General features: G+C 47.9%; 1 protein-coding gene across 1 annotated transcript in view; it reads left to right on the top strand.

Moving 5' to 3' along the window:
- Window positions 1-16,132, top strand: part of SLC12A3 (solute carrier family 12 member 3) — a 480,556-nt gene that overhangs the window by 53,243 nt on the left and 411,181 nt on the right. Inside the window, exon 2 of the mRNA XM_069640343.1 lies at window positions 8,664-8,795. Coding sequence (XP_069496444.1) covers window positions 8,664-8,795 — 132 coding nt within the window. The remainder of the gene's footprint in view (window positions 1-8,663; window positions 8,796-16,132) is intronic.

Here is a 16,132-nt window from a genome sequence, read left to right on the forward strand (position 1 = left end):
CAGTATCTTGAGTGAGACTGCACCAGCCCTGTACTCCTGCCAGTAAACAAACCAACCATCAGCATAAGCATGTACCACACAAGTTGGCAGAGTGACTGAGCAGCCAGGCTCATCTCAAGAGGGGCCAATGGGAGCTGCAGGGCACATATGGCACGAATACAGAAGCTATTCCAATGGACATGACCTCAGTCTCCCTCCAAGAAACGCACGCAAACACAGGCACCTGTGACCAGCAATATTCTGATAATCACATCATTCCACCAATCCACCTGGCTGACCGGCATCTGTTACACAAAAGCTAATCCCCCGCCCATGAGCATGACATCATTAAAACAGTCATAATGGTAGCCCCGATCCCTGACCACACTGGGCTTCGTAGGCAAACGCGGCCAGTACAGTACCACGCAACTATAACCAGAAGCCGGAACCCAATGCAGATCTCCTCACAATACATCGCACCACAAATAGGAATATGCTACATTACTTGCAAAGAAGAACGCTACACGGTTAATATCAGAATAGAAATTTAATGCACCACAAAATCACCAAGCCCATACAGCCATTAGGTCATGAACCCCAAAATACATTTCATCATTGTGGGCTGCATCCGCAATAAATGACCAGCTTCTTCTTGTGTGACGCCCTGTTCCTTCATGGTACACAGGGGCTACATTCACGTTCAAAAAGGCAACATGGAAGCGCCTAGAACCGCAGGGCCGTCCCATTAGGTAGGCACTAGTCCAGCTGAAAGGTCGAAATGTTGCTCCTAGCCACTAGAACTGCGTAAGGGCATGTGGCCCATTGGCGATCGTCCCATAAGATCGTAATGGTGCTCCACTGATTAACTCGAAGCAGCAGGTGTCGGGAGTAAAAGCCATCTGCAGGAGTGGCATACAGATGGCAGCGGCAAAAGGGGAGGAGATACCTGTCACCCAAATGAAATGAAAAAGAATAGTATGGGCATCAGAACTTGATTTGTATTACTCACTTCAATCACCACACTAAATCTACAGCCATATGCATGCTAGCCCACTCCAAAGGATTATTCCCACCCAAAAATCACCTGCGAATCATAACTATGAAAATCGAGGTGAAAACACTATTACAAACGAGTGTTTGTGTGCATGCGTCTGTCAAAACAGAATCCATTCGATGGGATTAGTAACGTGCATAGACACAATTGTTTGAAGGCGCGTCGAGACAGGGAGGGTTCAACAAGGGCAGATAGACGATGGTCCCACTATGGCAGCTCTGCATCACATAGCGCAGGGGAGGTGGATAGATCCCAAAAAGCCCTGTAAATGGCAAACTCTCCATCAAATCATCTGTCCATGCATCCATACATCATTCCCTCATCCCGGTATGAAAACGCCTGATTATTTACTCACATAACATGTGAAATTTCCATTGAGTCTGTGCGTAATGCAGTCTGCAAAATCCACTGTGCTCCAGGCCGGAATTCCAGTGTTGTGAAGTAACATGTATTTGGGAACGTCCTGCCTTATCGTCCACTACGCTATTGCGCATCCCATACTATTCATATCAATCATTGCATTCTCGCCATGGCCCCTGTCCCAAGGACATTAAACAATAGAACGTTATATTTGCAGTCAGACCTGTGGGCGTCTCCTCGCCGCTAGCTGAAGACCGAAAGCGCCGTCCTTCGAATTCCTCATTTGCAACATCACGTCGAAAAGGCATCTGTGACCGCTTGAAATCACAAATCCATCCATGTAGTGCGGCAATGTGTGAAAATGCAAAGTGGCTTCACTCACAAATGGGACGCCCCGCCCGTCGGTGAACCGCGGTACAGTGCTGCATGAGGGTCCACCGTTAATCGAGTACTACATTCCACTGACCCTTCACAAGTTTGTTCGCGACTGCAAAGATAGTATGTGAAACAATGGGACCATAGCAGAATGAACATATGAACCAATATTTCACTGCCATCGGGATCAAATACATGATTGTAATAGCAAGATGCCATGCGTCGAATTGCAGCTTTGTGTGCGGGACGTGCTCGCCCAAAGGGGATTGCAGCTTGCGCAGGTGGAATGAATCACCACAGGTGGAGGCAATACAGCTTGAAAACACATAAATTGCACACCCAACCCCCTCCCACAACCACACCCACTCCAAAATGCTACCGGCAGGACTAGCGATGTTGGCCCTGGGGGACCTGATAGCACTGCAAGTACTCCAACTTCAAGAAGAAGACGAACACCAACTACTACAACAACCGGCCGCACAGAGGAGACGCAGGAGGAGGAGGAGGGCAAGGCAGGCCCAGCAAGGCCCGCCAGCACAGCCACTACCACCACGCAGGCAGCCCGCAATCCCACGCCTCCGAGCACATCCGTTCGACCTCACGGATGAGCAGATCCACACCCTCTACCGTTTGGACCGGGACACCATAACCGCCATTGTGGACATGACACAGGCTGACCTTGTCAGCATGATAGATAGCCCAACCGCCATTCCACCCCTACTGAAGGTGGTGTCTGTACTCCACTTCCTGGCCACAGGCACCTACCAGCACACAGTCGGACAGTTGCATGGCATTTCACAGCCAGTGTTCTCACGGACACTATTGCAAGTGCTCGATGCCCTCCTGAAGCACGCAGACGACTACATCTCTCTACCACGCTCGGAGCAGGAAATTACGAACACAAAAGTGGGATTCCATGCACTTGGCGGCATACCGGGTTGCATTGGTGCCATCGACTGCACCCATGTGGAATTGGTCGTCCCACATGCCATGGAGGCCCAGTACCGCAACCGAAAACAATTTCATTCTCTGAATGTACAAATGGTGTGTGACTCCAACAGGATCATTACACATTGTTGTGCACGATTTCCAGGATCAACCCATGATTCTATGGTCTTGAGGAACTCTACAATACCACGCTACATGGAGCGACACGCAGGGAACAGATCCTGGCTACTCGGTGAGTCTCATTTCATGCATGATAATGTGGGGTATGTGATGCGGCAATGACCTGGCAGGAAGGGGGGGGGGCCTACGTAGCAATGTCATTCCACAAACATCCTTTATTGTCCACATACAGGTGATGCCGGGTATCCACTGAAGAGATGGCTCCTTACACCACTCCGGAACCCACAGAACCAGCCTGAGGAGGACTACAACCATGCCCACTCACGTACCCGTGTAGTCATAGAACAGGCATTCGGCCTACTGAAGACTCGTTTCCGCTGCCTCAGCAGGTCTGGCGGGGCACTCCTGTACCGCCATGTGAAGGTTGCAAAGATGGTCATGGCATGTGTCATGCTACACAACATGTGCGTACGTAGAAATGTGCCCATGCCCCCTGACGCAGAACTGCAAGTACTTGAAGATGGTCATGATGAGGGTGGGGATGTGGCAGCACCTCAAGGAGTCTGCGAGGCACAGGAGGGCCGTGACATTCGTCAGATTCTCATTGATTCATGCTTCTAGCACTCACGCCTGGTGGCTGATACATGGACACGGGACTTGTGGCACTGTGTGTGTCTGGAACATGCACAATATGGACTGTATGCCTATAAAGGCCTCGTACACAAAGAACAATGTCCACACATCTCATTGGATGATCGTGCATTGTTTATAGCATATGTGAAATTATGTTACACACCCCATCGACCCGCCACCCAAGTGAGCCCAACATACCCCCTTCACCCTCCTACCTACCCCCCGAACACCAGTGTCCAAAGATGCTCATAGTCAGTGGGCAGACGCTATTGCAAGCCCCCTCTCTGGGTATCAGGGGCACCCCTGCCTGTGGAGCGCAGGTTCCTCCCAGATCTACGTTGGGGGCTGCCCTGGACGGAACTTGCAACGGATGATGTCTCTGCCTGCTCACGTCCATGCATGTCCCTAAGGGTTTGTGAGAGCTCAGTGAGCACACGGCGCACAGCGGCAAGTTCAGCACATACGTCTTTGGACGTCGCATGCAGTTCCCCCCTCAGGCTCTCGGTGCTTCTCTCCATTTGTACTCTCAGGCTCTCGGTGCTTCTCTCCATTTGTACTCTCAGGCTCTCGGTGCTTCTCTCCATTTCTGCCCTAAGTGTCTCAGTTGATGTTTCTATGGCTGCCTTAGTAGCCCCACATTCATCAGCATGGTCCTTGAGGAGCGTGGCCAGTTGCTGCTGTTGCACGATCACCTGGTCGAGGGACTGTTGCCTCTGCTGTGCCATGGCCATTTGCGGTGGTGTCACAGAGGGGCTGGTCACCTCATGTTGCCTTGCCACAGGGCTTGTGGGGGATGGCCAGTCGTCGTCTTGTGGGTGCCCCTGCGTGGTATCCTCATGGTGTACGGGATGAAACAAACAGGGGGATTGAGACAGGTCATGGATGGATCTTACTTCGACATCCCCGTTTTCTGTGTCGGAGCATGCTGCCATTAATGCAGTGTCACCTATGGTGCTGCTGCCACCAGAAGCAGTGCCTTCTGTGGCATCCATTGGGGGGACCTGTGGTGGTGCTGTTGTGGGCATGCTGGCTGCTGGGGTGCCTGTTGAAGTTCCCTCCTGTGTGCTGCCACTTGATTTGTGCTGCTGCCGTGTCTTGATGCGTGCAGCTGAGGTGGAGGGTCTTTGGCCGTTGGTCTTGGCCCTCTTTGCAGGTGTGCTGGTAGGGGTGTCCTGGAGCTCGTCGTTTGAATCGGACCCTGTGGTGGAGTAAAGGAGGGCGAGCGTTATTAATGGGTCTGTTGAAATTGGAATGGCAATGTATCACATGCATTGGGGTGGTACCTGAGGGTGATTTGGGTCGGGGCCTTGGAGGTGGTTTCATTTTTGTGTGGATTGAGGATGCAGTTGTTTTGCAGCCTGCAGTTAGGGTGTGCCTGCTGCACGTGTAGAGGGTGTTTTTAGGATTTTTAATTATTTATGTATTTAATGTGAGTTTTAAAGTGCGCTATCAGGCCGATGTATGTGGACGTTCTCCTGGATATGTGTTACTGTTGGACTATGTGGACACATGGTACTTCACATGATTGGACATTGTGGATTTCGCATTGTTTAATTTGGCCCACCTACCTGATTCTTCGGATGTCTGCACTCCTTTCTCCATCCCTCCGACTCCCTCTATACTCTCCATTCCAATGGTGGAGGCACAGATTTCTTCCCAGGGGGTCAACTTGATGGGTGATTCCGATCCTCCCCCGGTAGCTGTGGCAATGTTTCGGTTGGCAGAAAGTATGCTACGGACGCGGATCCGCAGGTCGTCTCATCGCTTTCTGCATTGCTGTGGGTTGCGGGGTGCGGTCCCCACCGCACTTACCCGCTGTGCCACCAGGGCCCATATGGCCTTCTTGTTCGCAAGTGCAGTCCTGGTCATTTGCGTCGAGAAGACGACGGCAGCATTCTCCTGGAGGGTCTCTGTGAGCACGGTGAGTTCCTCACGGGAGAAGTGGACCTGCCGCTTACGGTCGCACGCTTTTTTCGCTACTTTTCCCATTTTTATTGCTTTCACTAGGGTGGATGACGGGTTGGGATGTGTCTCAGGGTAGTATTTTTTATGGTTGTGTGGGAATTCTGATTTTATAGGTGTACGGCGTGCTGTTTCCCGTTCCGGGACCATGTTTTTACTTCCGTTTCCGTATATTTACGGTCACCGTACTTTCCGATTGCCGCTCATTACGGTGACCGCTAAGATGGGTGGCAGAATTGCACCTAGGGCGCCGTACGACGGCGGTGAGGGGCGTTTTGGGGACATTTCCGCCATCGCGGACTTTGCACTTCCGCCATGGCGTAGTGCTCGTGCCCGATGGGTCGGAATTAGCCGCACTTTGCTCCGTCGTGCAATGGCGGAAACGCTATTTACGCTATGGCGGTCAGGTCAGTCCCTTTCCGCCAGGGTCGTAATGAGGGCCAAAGTCTTTTACTTAATTGTCACTAAATGGTCATCTGGTTTGTGGGGAAATGGGGGAACACATTGTTGTTTCCCCATGTGCTCATGAAGACAGAGGGCCTCATTACGACCCTGGCGCTAATGGTTTAACGGCACCATAAAGAGCGTCAGCGCCGTTAAACCATTAGCGCCTGATTACAAGGTCCCTTAGCGGGTTGGAGGCTTTAACGCCTGCTTTTTGCAGGCGTTAAAATCTAACCCGCTAAGGGACCTTGGAGCTAATTACGGCAACCGTAATTTACGGTGCCGTAATTAGCACCTTCCCCATCCCCATTATGCCCTATGGGGCAAAATGGGAATGGGGAAGGGCAAATGGTGAATGGGGAATTACCGCCCCCGCCAACCTTGTGATGGGGGCGGTAATTCCGCCATCCACCATGCTGGAGACCGGCATGGACCATGGTGCTAATAGCACCATGGTCCAGCGCCTGGGTCGTAATGAGGCCCAGAATGTTTACTCTAAACATTCTGATTGGCTGAGAGGAGGTCAGTAACGATTTCCATGTGCTAATTCTCATTAATAACATCCAGTCCAGAGTTTTCTTTGCATGCCAGACTGTTAGGTTGCAATTTCCCATTATATACCCAGGACTACAAGCCTTAGAATGCATAGAAAAAAACTGAACTGGGCAAGCATCTCACACATTGATTGGGGTATTGTGGCAGGAATCACTTCTCTTAAAAGTGCAAATCCATACCTTGCACGCGTACAATTGTGTCAACCAGAACATCATCTGCAGTGACTCCCCCCAAGGAAAGATAAGGCACCTTGAAGCATTAGAATAATTCCTGATTTGTTATGGTGGTGAACTCTTCTTTTAACTTTAAACATTGTTCAATCAATCTGTATATAGTAGGGTGTTGCTAGTTCTGCTAAAGATCCGGCTACGCTAATGTCTGGACTGTCAGGGATCGGGACTAGCTAGCCTTTTGGTTTTAGCCCCTGAGCTTCTATCTGGGGCTACAACCAAAAGACGCGGGGGCACCCCGCTAGTAACGCCTCTGAGTACATGTATACAATAATCAAATAAAACAAAAGAGCATTAAGCATGTAGAAATCTAAAACCTATGAATTCAGGTTCATGTTGATAAGTAGCTGTCTAAACATGGCATTCTGTGTGCTTCCATGCTTCTATGTTATTATTTGAGGAGCACCTACGGGAAGGCAATGGAAAAGAGCATCGTATTAGGTTCTGGTATGCATTATCGAAGTTAAATATAGTTGCTTTGCTGAGATGTAGTTGCTGGGCATCCTTTTAATGATCCTCAGACATTAACCCAATGTTATAAACTATATAGAGGGGGGTCTTCATATATTGATGCACTCACTGCTTTTAGGCTGTCACAAGGGTGTAGGCCACCGCAAAGGTTGGAGTCTGGGGCACCTAGGATGACTCCACTGTGTGGGCTCAGGAAACCACCTGTGTGGCGGGTAGCCATTTTCTCTTCCCCGCCCTTGTACAAGATGCCTTGCCACACATCCCATTCCAGCTGTTGAATGGTGGCAGCAGCATGTCGCTAGGTAAGAAAAAACATCACGTCTGCATCCAGCGTGTTGCCGAGGGTCCCATAATAAATGGCTCAATTTTGTTAGCTAGCAAATAGAGTGCTGTTATGAAGAAGTGAGGGTGTTCAATTCCGAGGAAGACCAGGGGAATGCACCAATGGGCCGAGATGGGATAAGGGGACATCTTCTCAGAACCACTTAAATTGCCCATCTTTTCTTTGGAAAGTATGTAGGCGATGGCAGTACACCAGCCACCGCAATGCTTTTATAGAAAACAGATTTGTTTCAATCTAGCATCAACCTTCCAAGATTAATATATTGGGTAGTAGTAATGCTTGTTCTTTGTAGCGTTCCAAAATGACAAAAGATAAAGAACCAAACACTTTTATTTTATTTTATTGTTTAAAGTGCAGACCTTTCCGGAGAGCAGCCGAGCGATGTACAGAGTGTGGGTTACCGGCATTTGGCTGGCATCTTTTAACAGTGCAGTACTGTGAGCTCTGTGTGTCGGTATGTGCGTCCATTGGAATGAGTCCTTGGTCAGGTGTTGAAAGAGCCATGTTTTGAGAGATTTGCAAAACTGGAGAATTGTGGGGGTATTTTGAGCCGATACTGGGATCAAGTTCCAGTGGGTGGGTGCATGACACAAGAAGGATTGTTTGTACGTCCTCTCTTTGCGGATGAGTGGTGATTCAAGCTGGTTGGTCGATTTGCTGCGAGAGGAGCGTGTGCCACCAGATATGTGGAGCTTAGCGGCCAGGCACGCTGGTGTGTTACTTGTGACTGTTTTGTAAATGATACATACAGTCTTGAACTTTATAAAGACAAGTTAATTTCAAATTATTAGTAAATAAAATGATAGGACACCACCGTCGGTTCAGCCCCACCATTGTCACGCATTGATTTATTATGCAGAAGGTAGAAACATGGTGCCTCACATAGGACTGCAGCAATGGGTACACGAGCCAAGTTTTGGGGCCTTGCTAGGTCCTTTAGTGTCCTCGTCCTGAGTCCACTTCTTTCTGCTGCAGTTAAGGTTCATCAGCTTGAATGCACTGGATAGTTTGAGAGAGAGTAAATCTTGGGCCGTGTTGTGAAGGGGGTGAGTGTAACATAAACTTACGTAAACCTCCAACCAGCATTTACACATAGACATGGTGATAATCTGGTATGTGGACATTTTCATTATAAATGTACTGCAGTATTTTCATATCATCTTAATGCTGCTGTGTCTTCTTCCTCCAGCTGGACAGCAGCCAACACCATCCTCCGGTCTACGAGTCAAACATTGACCTGCCCAATGGAGAAACGGATGAAGGCATTGAAGAGAAACCTCAAGGAGAGCCCGTCCGCTTCGGGTGGATCAAAGGGGTGATGGTGAGTGACATTTGATTGCTCTGTGGTGGGTCAAATACTGAGTGGATGTAATGAGGTGATATTGAAATACATGCAAAGTGAGCACCATTCCCCATTCTTGCCTAACACCTTGATTGAGGTTGTCTTTTGTCCAAAACCAAAGAAAAGAGTAAGTAGAAAGGCTAGCAGAGGAAAATCTACATTGTCTGCAAAGGGGCCATTTCTGCTTGTGGCACATTACAAAACAGAAAAGATAAATGAAGAGAACATATAGGGTAGTTTCCATACTTCATGTAGGGCTACGGCTATCGGATGTATATATGGGATACAAGCGCAAACCTGGCTGGGAAGGAAACAGAGAGCTGTACATAGGGGACGCACCCTGTGGGCTGCAAGTTACAGGTGGAGGGGTGACAGAGAAGGTGGGATAGATAGGGGGGCAGAGGACGGTGGGAGAGAATTAGAGTTGAGTGGAGTGATCAGAGATTGGCGAGGGCTGTTGATTTTTCCATTTGCTGGCAAATAAAGAGGGGTATATTTCTTGAGGACGAGGCTGTACATAAACAGCTGAACGGAGGGTAAAAAGAGGTCTAGTAGATGTGCGATCATTTTCAATACTGAGTGGCAGGTCTTGAGTTTAAGTCCAACACCCAACCGTTTGATAAAGAGCCCTTTGTTGCAGAGATCCTTCCGCTTTAAGAAAAAGGGACCCTCCCTTTAACGGCAAGGATCAATCCCACGGTTCCCAGCCATTAGTGAAGTCTATCGAGGGGCACGGAGGAGCTTCAGGTTGGGATGTGGGCATGCGATAACGCCGAAGAAGGGTATCACTGGAAATGTGTAAGGTGAATGGCAGATGGATGACAACCCTGGAGTTTGCCTCCTCGGTATTCTGCATAAACCCAGTGAGCATTTCAAACAGAATGGACTGAGTATTAGAATGAATGGACATTATGAGTAGTGATAAGGATTGCCAAAAAAAGTCAGTTCAAAAGAAAAATGCAAAAAGATTTTATTAATCAAGTAAAGATGAGTTTAAGGAAGGTTTTCCGCATAGTCCACTATTAGTGAGACCCGTTTTGTGAGAAATAGTGATAGCGGCACTGAGCACACTAATATTAGTGATAGTGGCACTGGGCACACTAATATTAGTCAACTCTCAGCACGTAGACTTAGAGTAGGAGGCCATCTCTCATTGTTCCGTGACTTCGGAGTCCTGTGACCTTATAAAGGATCTCAGAATTCAGTCACATTCATCCAACGTGTCACAGAACCCCTTGCTGACTTGCAATATCTTTATAACATATGGTAGGGCTATGTTATCTAAATGTATGTAAAAATCTACCAGTAATGTTATAATTGCAGTCTAGTGGTACCTGTTTACATCAATACTCATCTGCCATAACGCATTACAGTTGAGTTGTGATATCACAATGCCAGCTGCCAGAGCCAGCACTGTGTGTGAAAGGGAGCTCTTTAAATAGAAAACCTGGTGCCTCTATATCATTTAAAGCTGTGATTATTTATTTAGTTATTTTATTTATTTGTTACACGCCCAGACCCTCGGGTGTCACAGCGTGGTTACAAGACACCTTAGAGAATAGTAAAACATTGTTGCATAGGTTACATTACATTTTTGGGTATACAGTTTACAAATAATCACTAACAAAATATTTCATTACAGAGACCCGTCCTTGGGTTCTAATATTGGTTGAATAATCAGGTTTTTAGCAGTTTCTTGTAGGCCGTGAAGGAGGATTCTTTTTTGATATTAATAGGAAGGGTGTTCCAATGTTTGGGGGCTAGAGCGGTGAAGCTGCTACCCCACGCTCTCATGGATTTGAAGCGGGGAGGAGCCAGAAGGAGTTTGTCGTTAGATCTTAATGATCTCCTGTCATCTTTTGGGTGAAGAGTGTTGTTGAGATAGATAGGTCCTTTTCAAGTCAGGCATTTATGTGTGATACATAATGTTTTAAAGATGATTCTAGCTTTGATAGGGAGCCAATGAGCGTCCTTTCTAGTCTTGGAAATATGGTCTGATTTTTTTATACCTAGAGCTGCTCTTAGGACTTTGTTTTGCAATAGTTGCACTTTAGCTAGGTTGGTATTGGATGTGCCTAGTAATAGTACATTGCAATAATCCAATTTCGAAAGAACCAGGGCTCTAGCTAGGGTGGGGCAATTACCTGGGGTCAGGAATTGTCAGCTGAGATCAATGAGTTTGGAGGTGTAAGCCATGGAGGAGGCAAGCCCATTAATCTGTTTAGTCATAGAAAGGCTGGCGTCAGTGTACACTCCCAGTGTTTTGACTTGCTTCAAGTATGGGAATGGCGGTACCATCGATGTTGATGGAGGAATAATCAGGGTGGAGGGTTGCTATTTCAGCTGGAGATCCTACGATGAGGACTTCTGTCTTCTCATCGTTGAGACAGAGGCTATTTAAAGCCATCCAATTTTGTATGATGACGTGTATTTTATTGATAGTTACAGTATCCTGGTCGTAGTTGCCTGTGAGGGGTATGAGGATCTGGGTGTTGTCTGCAAAGTTTGTGTATATGACACCCATGTCGTCTAGTTCTGTGAACATGAGGTATACGCGTTGTACAGTGTAGGGGAGAGACAAGAGCCTTGGGGCACTCCCATGGGGACTGGGATGGGGTTGGCCGCTTCTTTCCCTATGGATACTCTGGAAGTACAGTCGGTTAGGAAGGATTTCACCCATGCAGTGGCTTCCCTAGAGAAGTTAAACTCTCTAGCGAGTGAGGTGCAGAGTTTATCATGGTCCACCAGGTCAAATGCTGCAGAAAGGTCCAACAGCAGGAGGATGCAGAGTTTCCCAGAGTCTCTGATAGCATCCAACTGAATTTTGAGGTCCAGAAGGGCTGTTTCCGTGCTGTGGTTAGTCCTAAAGCCTGATTGTCTGGTGCCGAGAAGCTGATTCGATTCCAAATGGGTTTGGATTTGGTTGTAGGCTCATTTGTCAATGATTTTAAGTAAAAACGGCACAGTAGTTATGTGGCGATAATTAGTAGGAATGGTGGGGTCTAGGTTTGTTTTTTTTAGAAGCGGGGTAACCCAGGCTTCTTTGATGCTGGTAGGAACTATGTTGGAGTTGAAGGAAGCGTTGACAAATTTGGTGATGGTGGGGGTCAGGGTAGAGGCACAGGCTTTGACTAGTTTGGCTGGGACAGTGTCCCCTTTGCAATTGGACGCTTTAAGTTTGGAGATTGTGTCGAATACAAGGTCTTGGGTGACGGGTGTGAATTGGAAGGAAAGGTCGGTGTTGTCACTAGAGGAGGCAACGGGGTTGGGGGTGGGGTAGTTTTTATCAGCTAGGAGCAATGTTCCCTCTAATTATTTTTCTCTATGTACGGACCTGGTTTGCTGTTGTGCGCACATTATTTTCAATGTGCGCAACTGACTAATGAGGTAAGCTACTATGTGAGCATGTGTATTTAGTGAACTACCGTCGCAGAAGAGAGTTTGGAAAGGAATTTCCTCTTCCCAGCCACTTCAATTCTTGACATAGCTTACACTTTTTCCAAACACATAGGCTAAAATAGAATGTCATTTGTGATTAAACAGAAAACTCATCAACCAGTCCAAGACTTCAACATCTGCCACAGTACCTTGCAAACGTTTTATGCCACTGGAAAATCACTCATGTGTACTACAAAACACAAATCTCTTGCCATAAACGGATGTGGCTGTCAAGAAATTCAGACAGAATACAACATTTGCCAATGGATTAGTGGCAATTAAAAGCAATGCGTCAAAAAACATGCTGATAGGAGTTCAAGTGCCACTTTAATGAAGTAATTCAAGGGCCAGGAGAACATGCGTCTAATAATTTGTGTAAGGATGATAATTGCATCAGAATAACTGCACCTCAGAATATGATGATTAAATATTCCTGTGCCTCTGCTTACTATCCAAATTACGTTGTCCTTTGGGTAGTGATAAAACCAACCTTACAGCTAAGAGACATATACACCATCAATTTTTACTCCCTAAAAATGAAAATGTGCCCAACAAAAAACGAGAAACAATGAACATTTTGTTGCTTCAACCCACAAAGCTCTGCTGATATTTTTCCCAAATTAGAGACTAGCAGCAGAGCAGTGGCATAGGAAGGAATCTAATAATATGAATGCCTGATCTCAACAGGAATTTTAAGAGGAAGAACATCTTTTAATGAGCAGAAAGTATCCCTAGTGGCAACGCAAATTACTCCCCCCCCCCCGAAAAATCATTTGACTCCATGTAGGGAGCAAAATCTGATTAGAGCCTTGCTTGTAACCCTAACCTAGAAAGTGAAATGACAGGGAACATAATATAGTCTATAGTTTTGGTCATCATTCCACACCAGAGCCTAGACAAGTTAAACAAGAGCTTTATTGAGGTTTATTGTGGATCTCTGTGTAATAAAATCACATATATACGTCTTTTAGGCTAATGGCATCAAATCTCTAGAGATACAACATATTGGGCCTCATTACAAGGGTGGCACTCCCGTAATGAAGGGTGCCGGTACGGGACCGGCACCCTTCATTACGGGAGCGCCGATTACGAGGTTAACCAGGCGTCCTTCCTGGGTCCCGCGAGCAGAAGAGGGAGGTAATAACGGGCCAGTTGTAAAGTGCCCGTTATAACCTCCCTCCCCATTCCTATTGAGCCCTATCGGGGCTCAAATTCCCTTGGGAATGGTTCCTGCAAGGAGGAATTACCGGGTTCTCCTATGTCGGAATGACCCGGTAAATCCTCATTGCAGGAACCAAGTAATGGAGCCCGGTTTGGAGGCAGCCATGGTGCTATTAGCACCATGGCTGCCTCCAAACTCGTAATGAGGCCCATTGAGTCCCTTCTTCTGTAACTATGGATCCCTCTTCTGTAATACTTTATGAGTTAAATAAGATGCAGGGAGATGCTAGAGACGATACAGAGCACATGGTTATATTGAAAAGCCCTCATCAGCTGAGCATAGAAAGAAAACGAAGGTGCTGTTGTCTAGACGGGTACTAGAATTTCCTATTCTTTAGCAAACAAGCAACACATTTCCTTCAGTATACTGCCGAAACGTCTGACTTCGTTTTTGAAATTTGCTGCTTTGTTCATCACCCGCAAGGAGTGATGACCTGTGCTCTTCCACCCATACCCTTCCCTGGCCCCCGTGCTTGCCTCCAATACTAGTTGATAGAGCACTGTAAAAAGTGAGGGATCGTAGCAATAAACACTCACTGGGATATTTGCAGACCCAGTTTAGTTTAGTTTATTTGTACCACGCACCGAACCCTGAGGTAACTGGGCACTAGAACTGGAGCGAGTGTTACAGGCATATAGTAGAATTTACAACAACACAATAACAATAAGTGCAGGTCGACCGATGGTTACAGACAATTCGGAGGTTGAAACAGTACATGTAAGAAAGTTAGTCTAGTATAACAGAGATGCATACAGAGAGATTGAGCAGGCACAACATTATTGACGGCGTGTTAGCAGACCCTTAGTGTTTCTTATTGAAGAGCCAGCTCTTTACTTTGGCTTTAAAGGTTCAAAGCGAATCCATTCTGATGCTGAGGGGAGGACCCACAATACTTTGCAAGCAAGGCACATTTAATATTCAACATATTATGTGCATTTTAAGAATGTGTTGATTCTGCATGTACGCCATGTGATGCTGGAAATGCATCGGAGGGACAGGGCCTCCGTATCCTTGTCCTTTACTGCCTTTTTATCATGTGTTCTGTCATATTTTCCGCACAGGAGTTCATGTGGGACTCCTGGCGGTGCAGCTCTCTCTCTTTTGGTTTGGTGAACAGACCCGTGGGATACCCTTACGGCACCCGTGGTTGGGGGTACAACCATGTGCCCCTAGTGTATGTTTTTGGGCACCTGTGGGTGCCCCGCAGAGCAGGGTATAGGCTGGTGGCCGCTCCATGCTGACTTTGACAGGTGCACTGAGTATCCTCCATTTTGGGGATCCTCAGGCCCTGCCATTGGAATCAGTTGATTCCTGATAGAAAACAAGATGGCCCCTGTGGCCTCTTGCTTTCTATTACCTATTACCTTGTTTTCCCAAAGTCCTGGGAAGCCCTGACTCTGTCCCTTCCCCCTGACTGGCTGTTGGGTGGAAGTGCCATATATGGTGTTGTTGTGAAGGCCCGGCCAGACTAGCTGGAGCCTTCCCAGTGACTGTATGTTGTGGGTACCTCCTGTGGGTGGGACCTGGGTGAATGGAGGGTGTGACCAATATGCACTTCTTGTTGTGGTTGTCTGGTTTCTGGCATGAGAGACAAAGACTGAGACAGCCCTGCCCGAAACTGGCCTGAATGCAGTGTGTAGTGTTGAATGGCTGAGTACTTGTCCCAATCCACATTCCTTGTTGTGAGTGTCTGAGAGGGAGGAGGATGGCCTGAATGCACTGTGTGCCTGATTGGCTGACTGACTGCATGAATGCCCTTCTGTATGATTGGCTGCTGAGAGTGACCCAACAGTGTGGATGAGAGACAAGATAGTATATCTGGGGACCTCTCACCACTGGAAATTGTTCAGAAGCTGTGTCTACACTTTAAGAGTAACTGGAACTGCTGATCCTCGACACCCAGATGGAAGACGAAGACTTGCTGTTGCATTTGCTTCGGCCTGATCTAAAAGCTGCCAAACTCGTCAAGGACTGATCCAAGAGAGGACCTGGTAAGGCGCCCTCTTCCCGTGCTCCGAGGGACCATCGAGCACCGCTAAAACCTTTGCCGAAGCTCCCTGGAAGTCAGACCCTCGAAAGGCTGCCGACCCGAGACAGGACCGCTGAGGAGATCGAAGTGAAGCACCTGGACTTTGCCGCCGTCGAAGTCCATTGCCGTCAACCAGGGTTCGCAGGTTTGTGTAACCGCTGGAGGCCCGTCGAATTTGTGTTGCCCAGCCGTGGGGACCACCTGATGCCGTGCCGCCGACGACCGGAGCCGCCCGCTCCTTTGCCTAAGAATATTTGAATCCAAGGACTCCCTTGTCCGCAACGTCGACCGCTTTGTCCCGCCGGAGAAAGTCGAGGACGACCAACGTGCCGAGGAGAATCCGCCGGTGGGTTTCCCGCCACCTGAAGGCCACAAAGAGTTCGACGACTCGACGCCCTTGTTGGGCCACAGTTCTTCCGAAACTCTTTGCGGTCCTGAACAATCTATCGCCGAGGTGCCCCGCACACCTCATCCTCGCAGGACGTCACTGACGAGCACCACCTGGATCGACATCGGGGTCTCGGCACCCTTGAACTTCTCATCGCCGCCGTCGACGACACGTTCACCCTCTTCGACGCCTCTCGACGATCCGTGGCTCCTGCTTTAAAGGGAGTCACTCAAGAAGGA

The sequence above is a fragment of the Ambystoma mexicanum genome, chromosome 1q (genome assembly GCF_040938575.1).
Source record: "Ambystoma mexicanum isolate Mex_15411 chromosome 1q, UKY_AmexF1_1, whole genome shotgun sequence".
Taxonomy (NCBI): Eukaryota; Metazoa; Chordata; class Amphibia; order Caudata; family Ambystomatidae; genus Ambystoma; species Ambystoma mexicanum.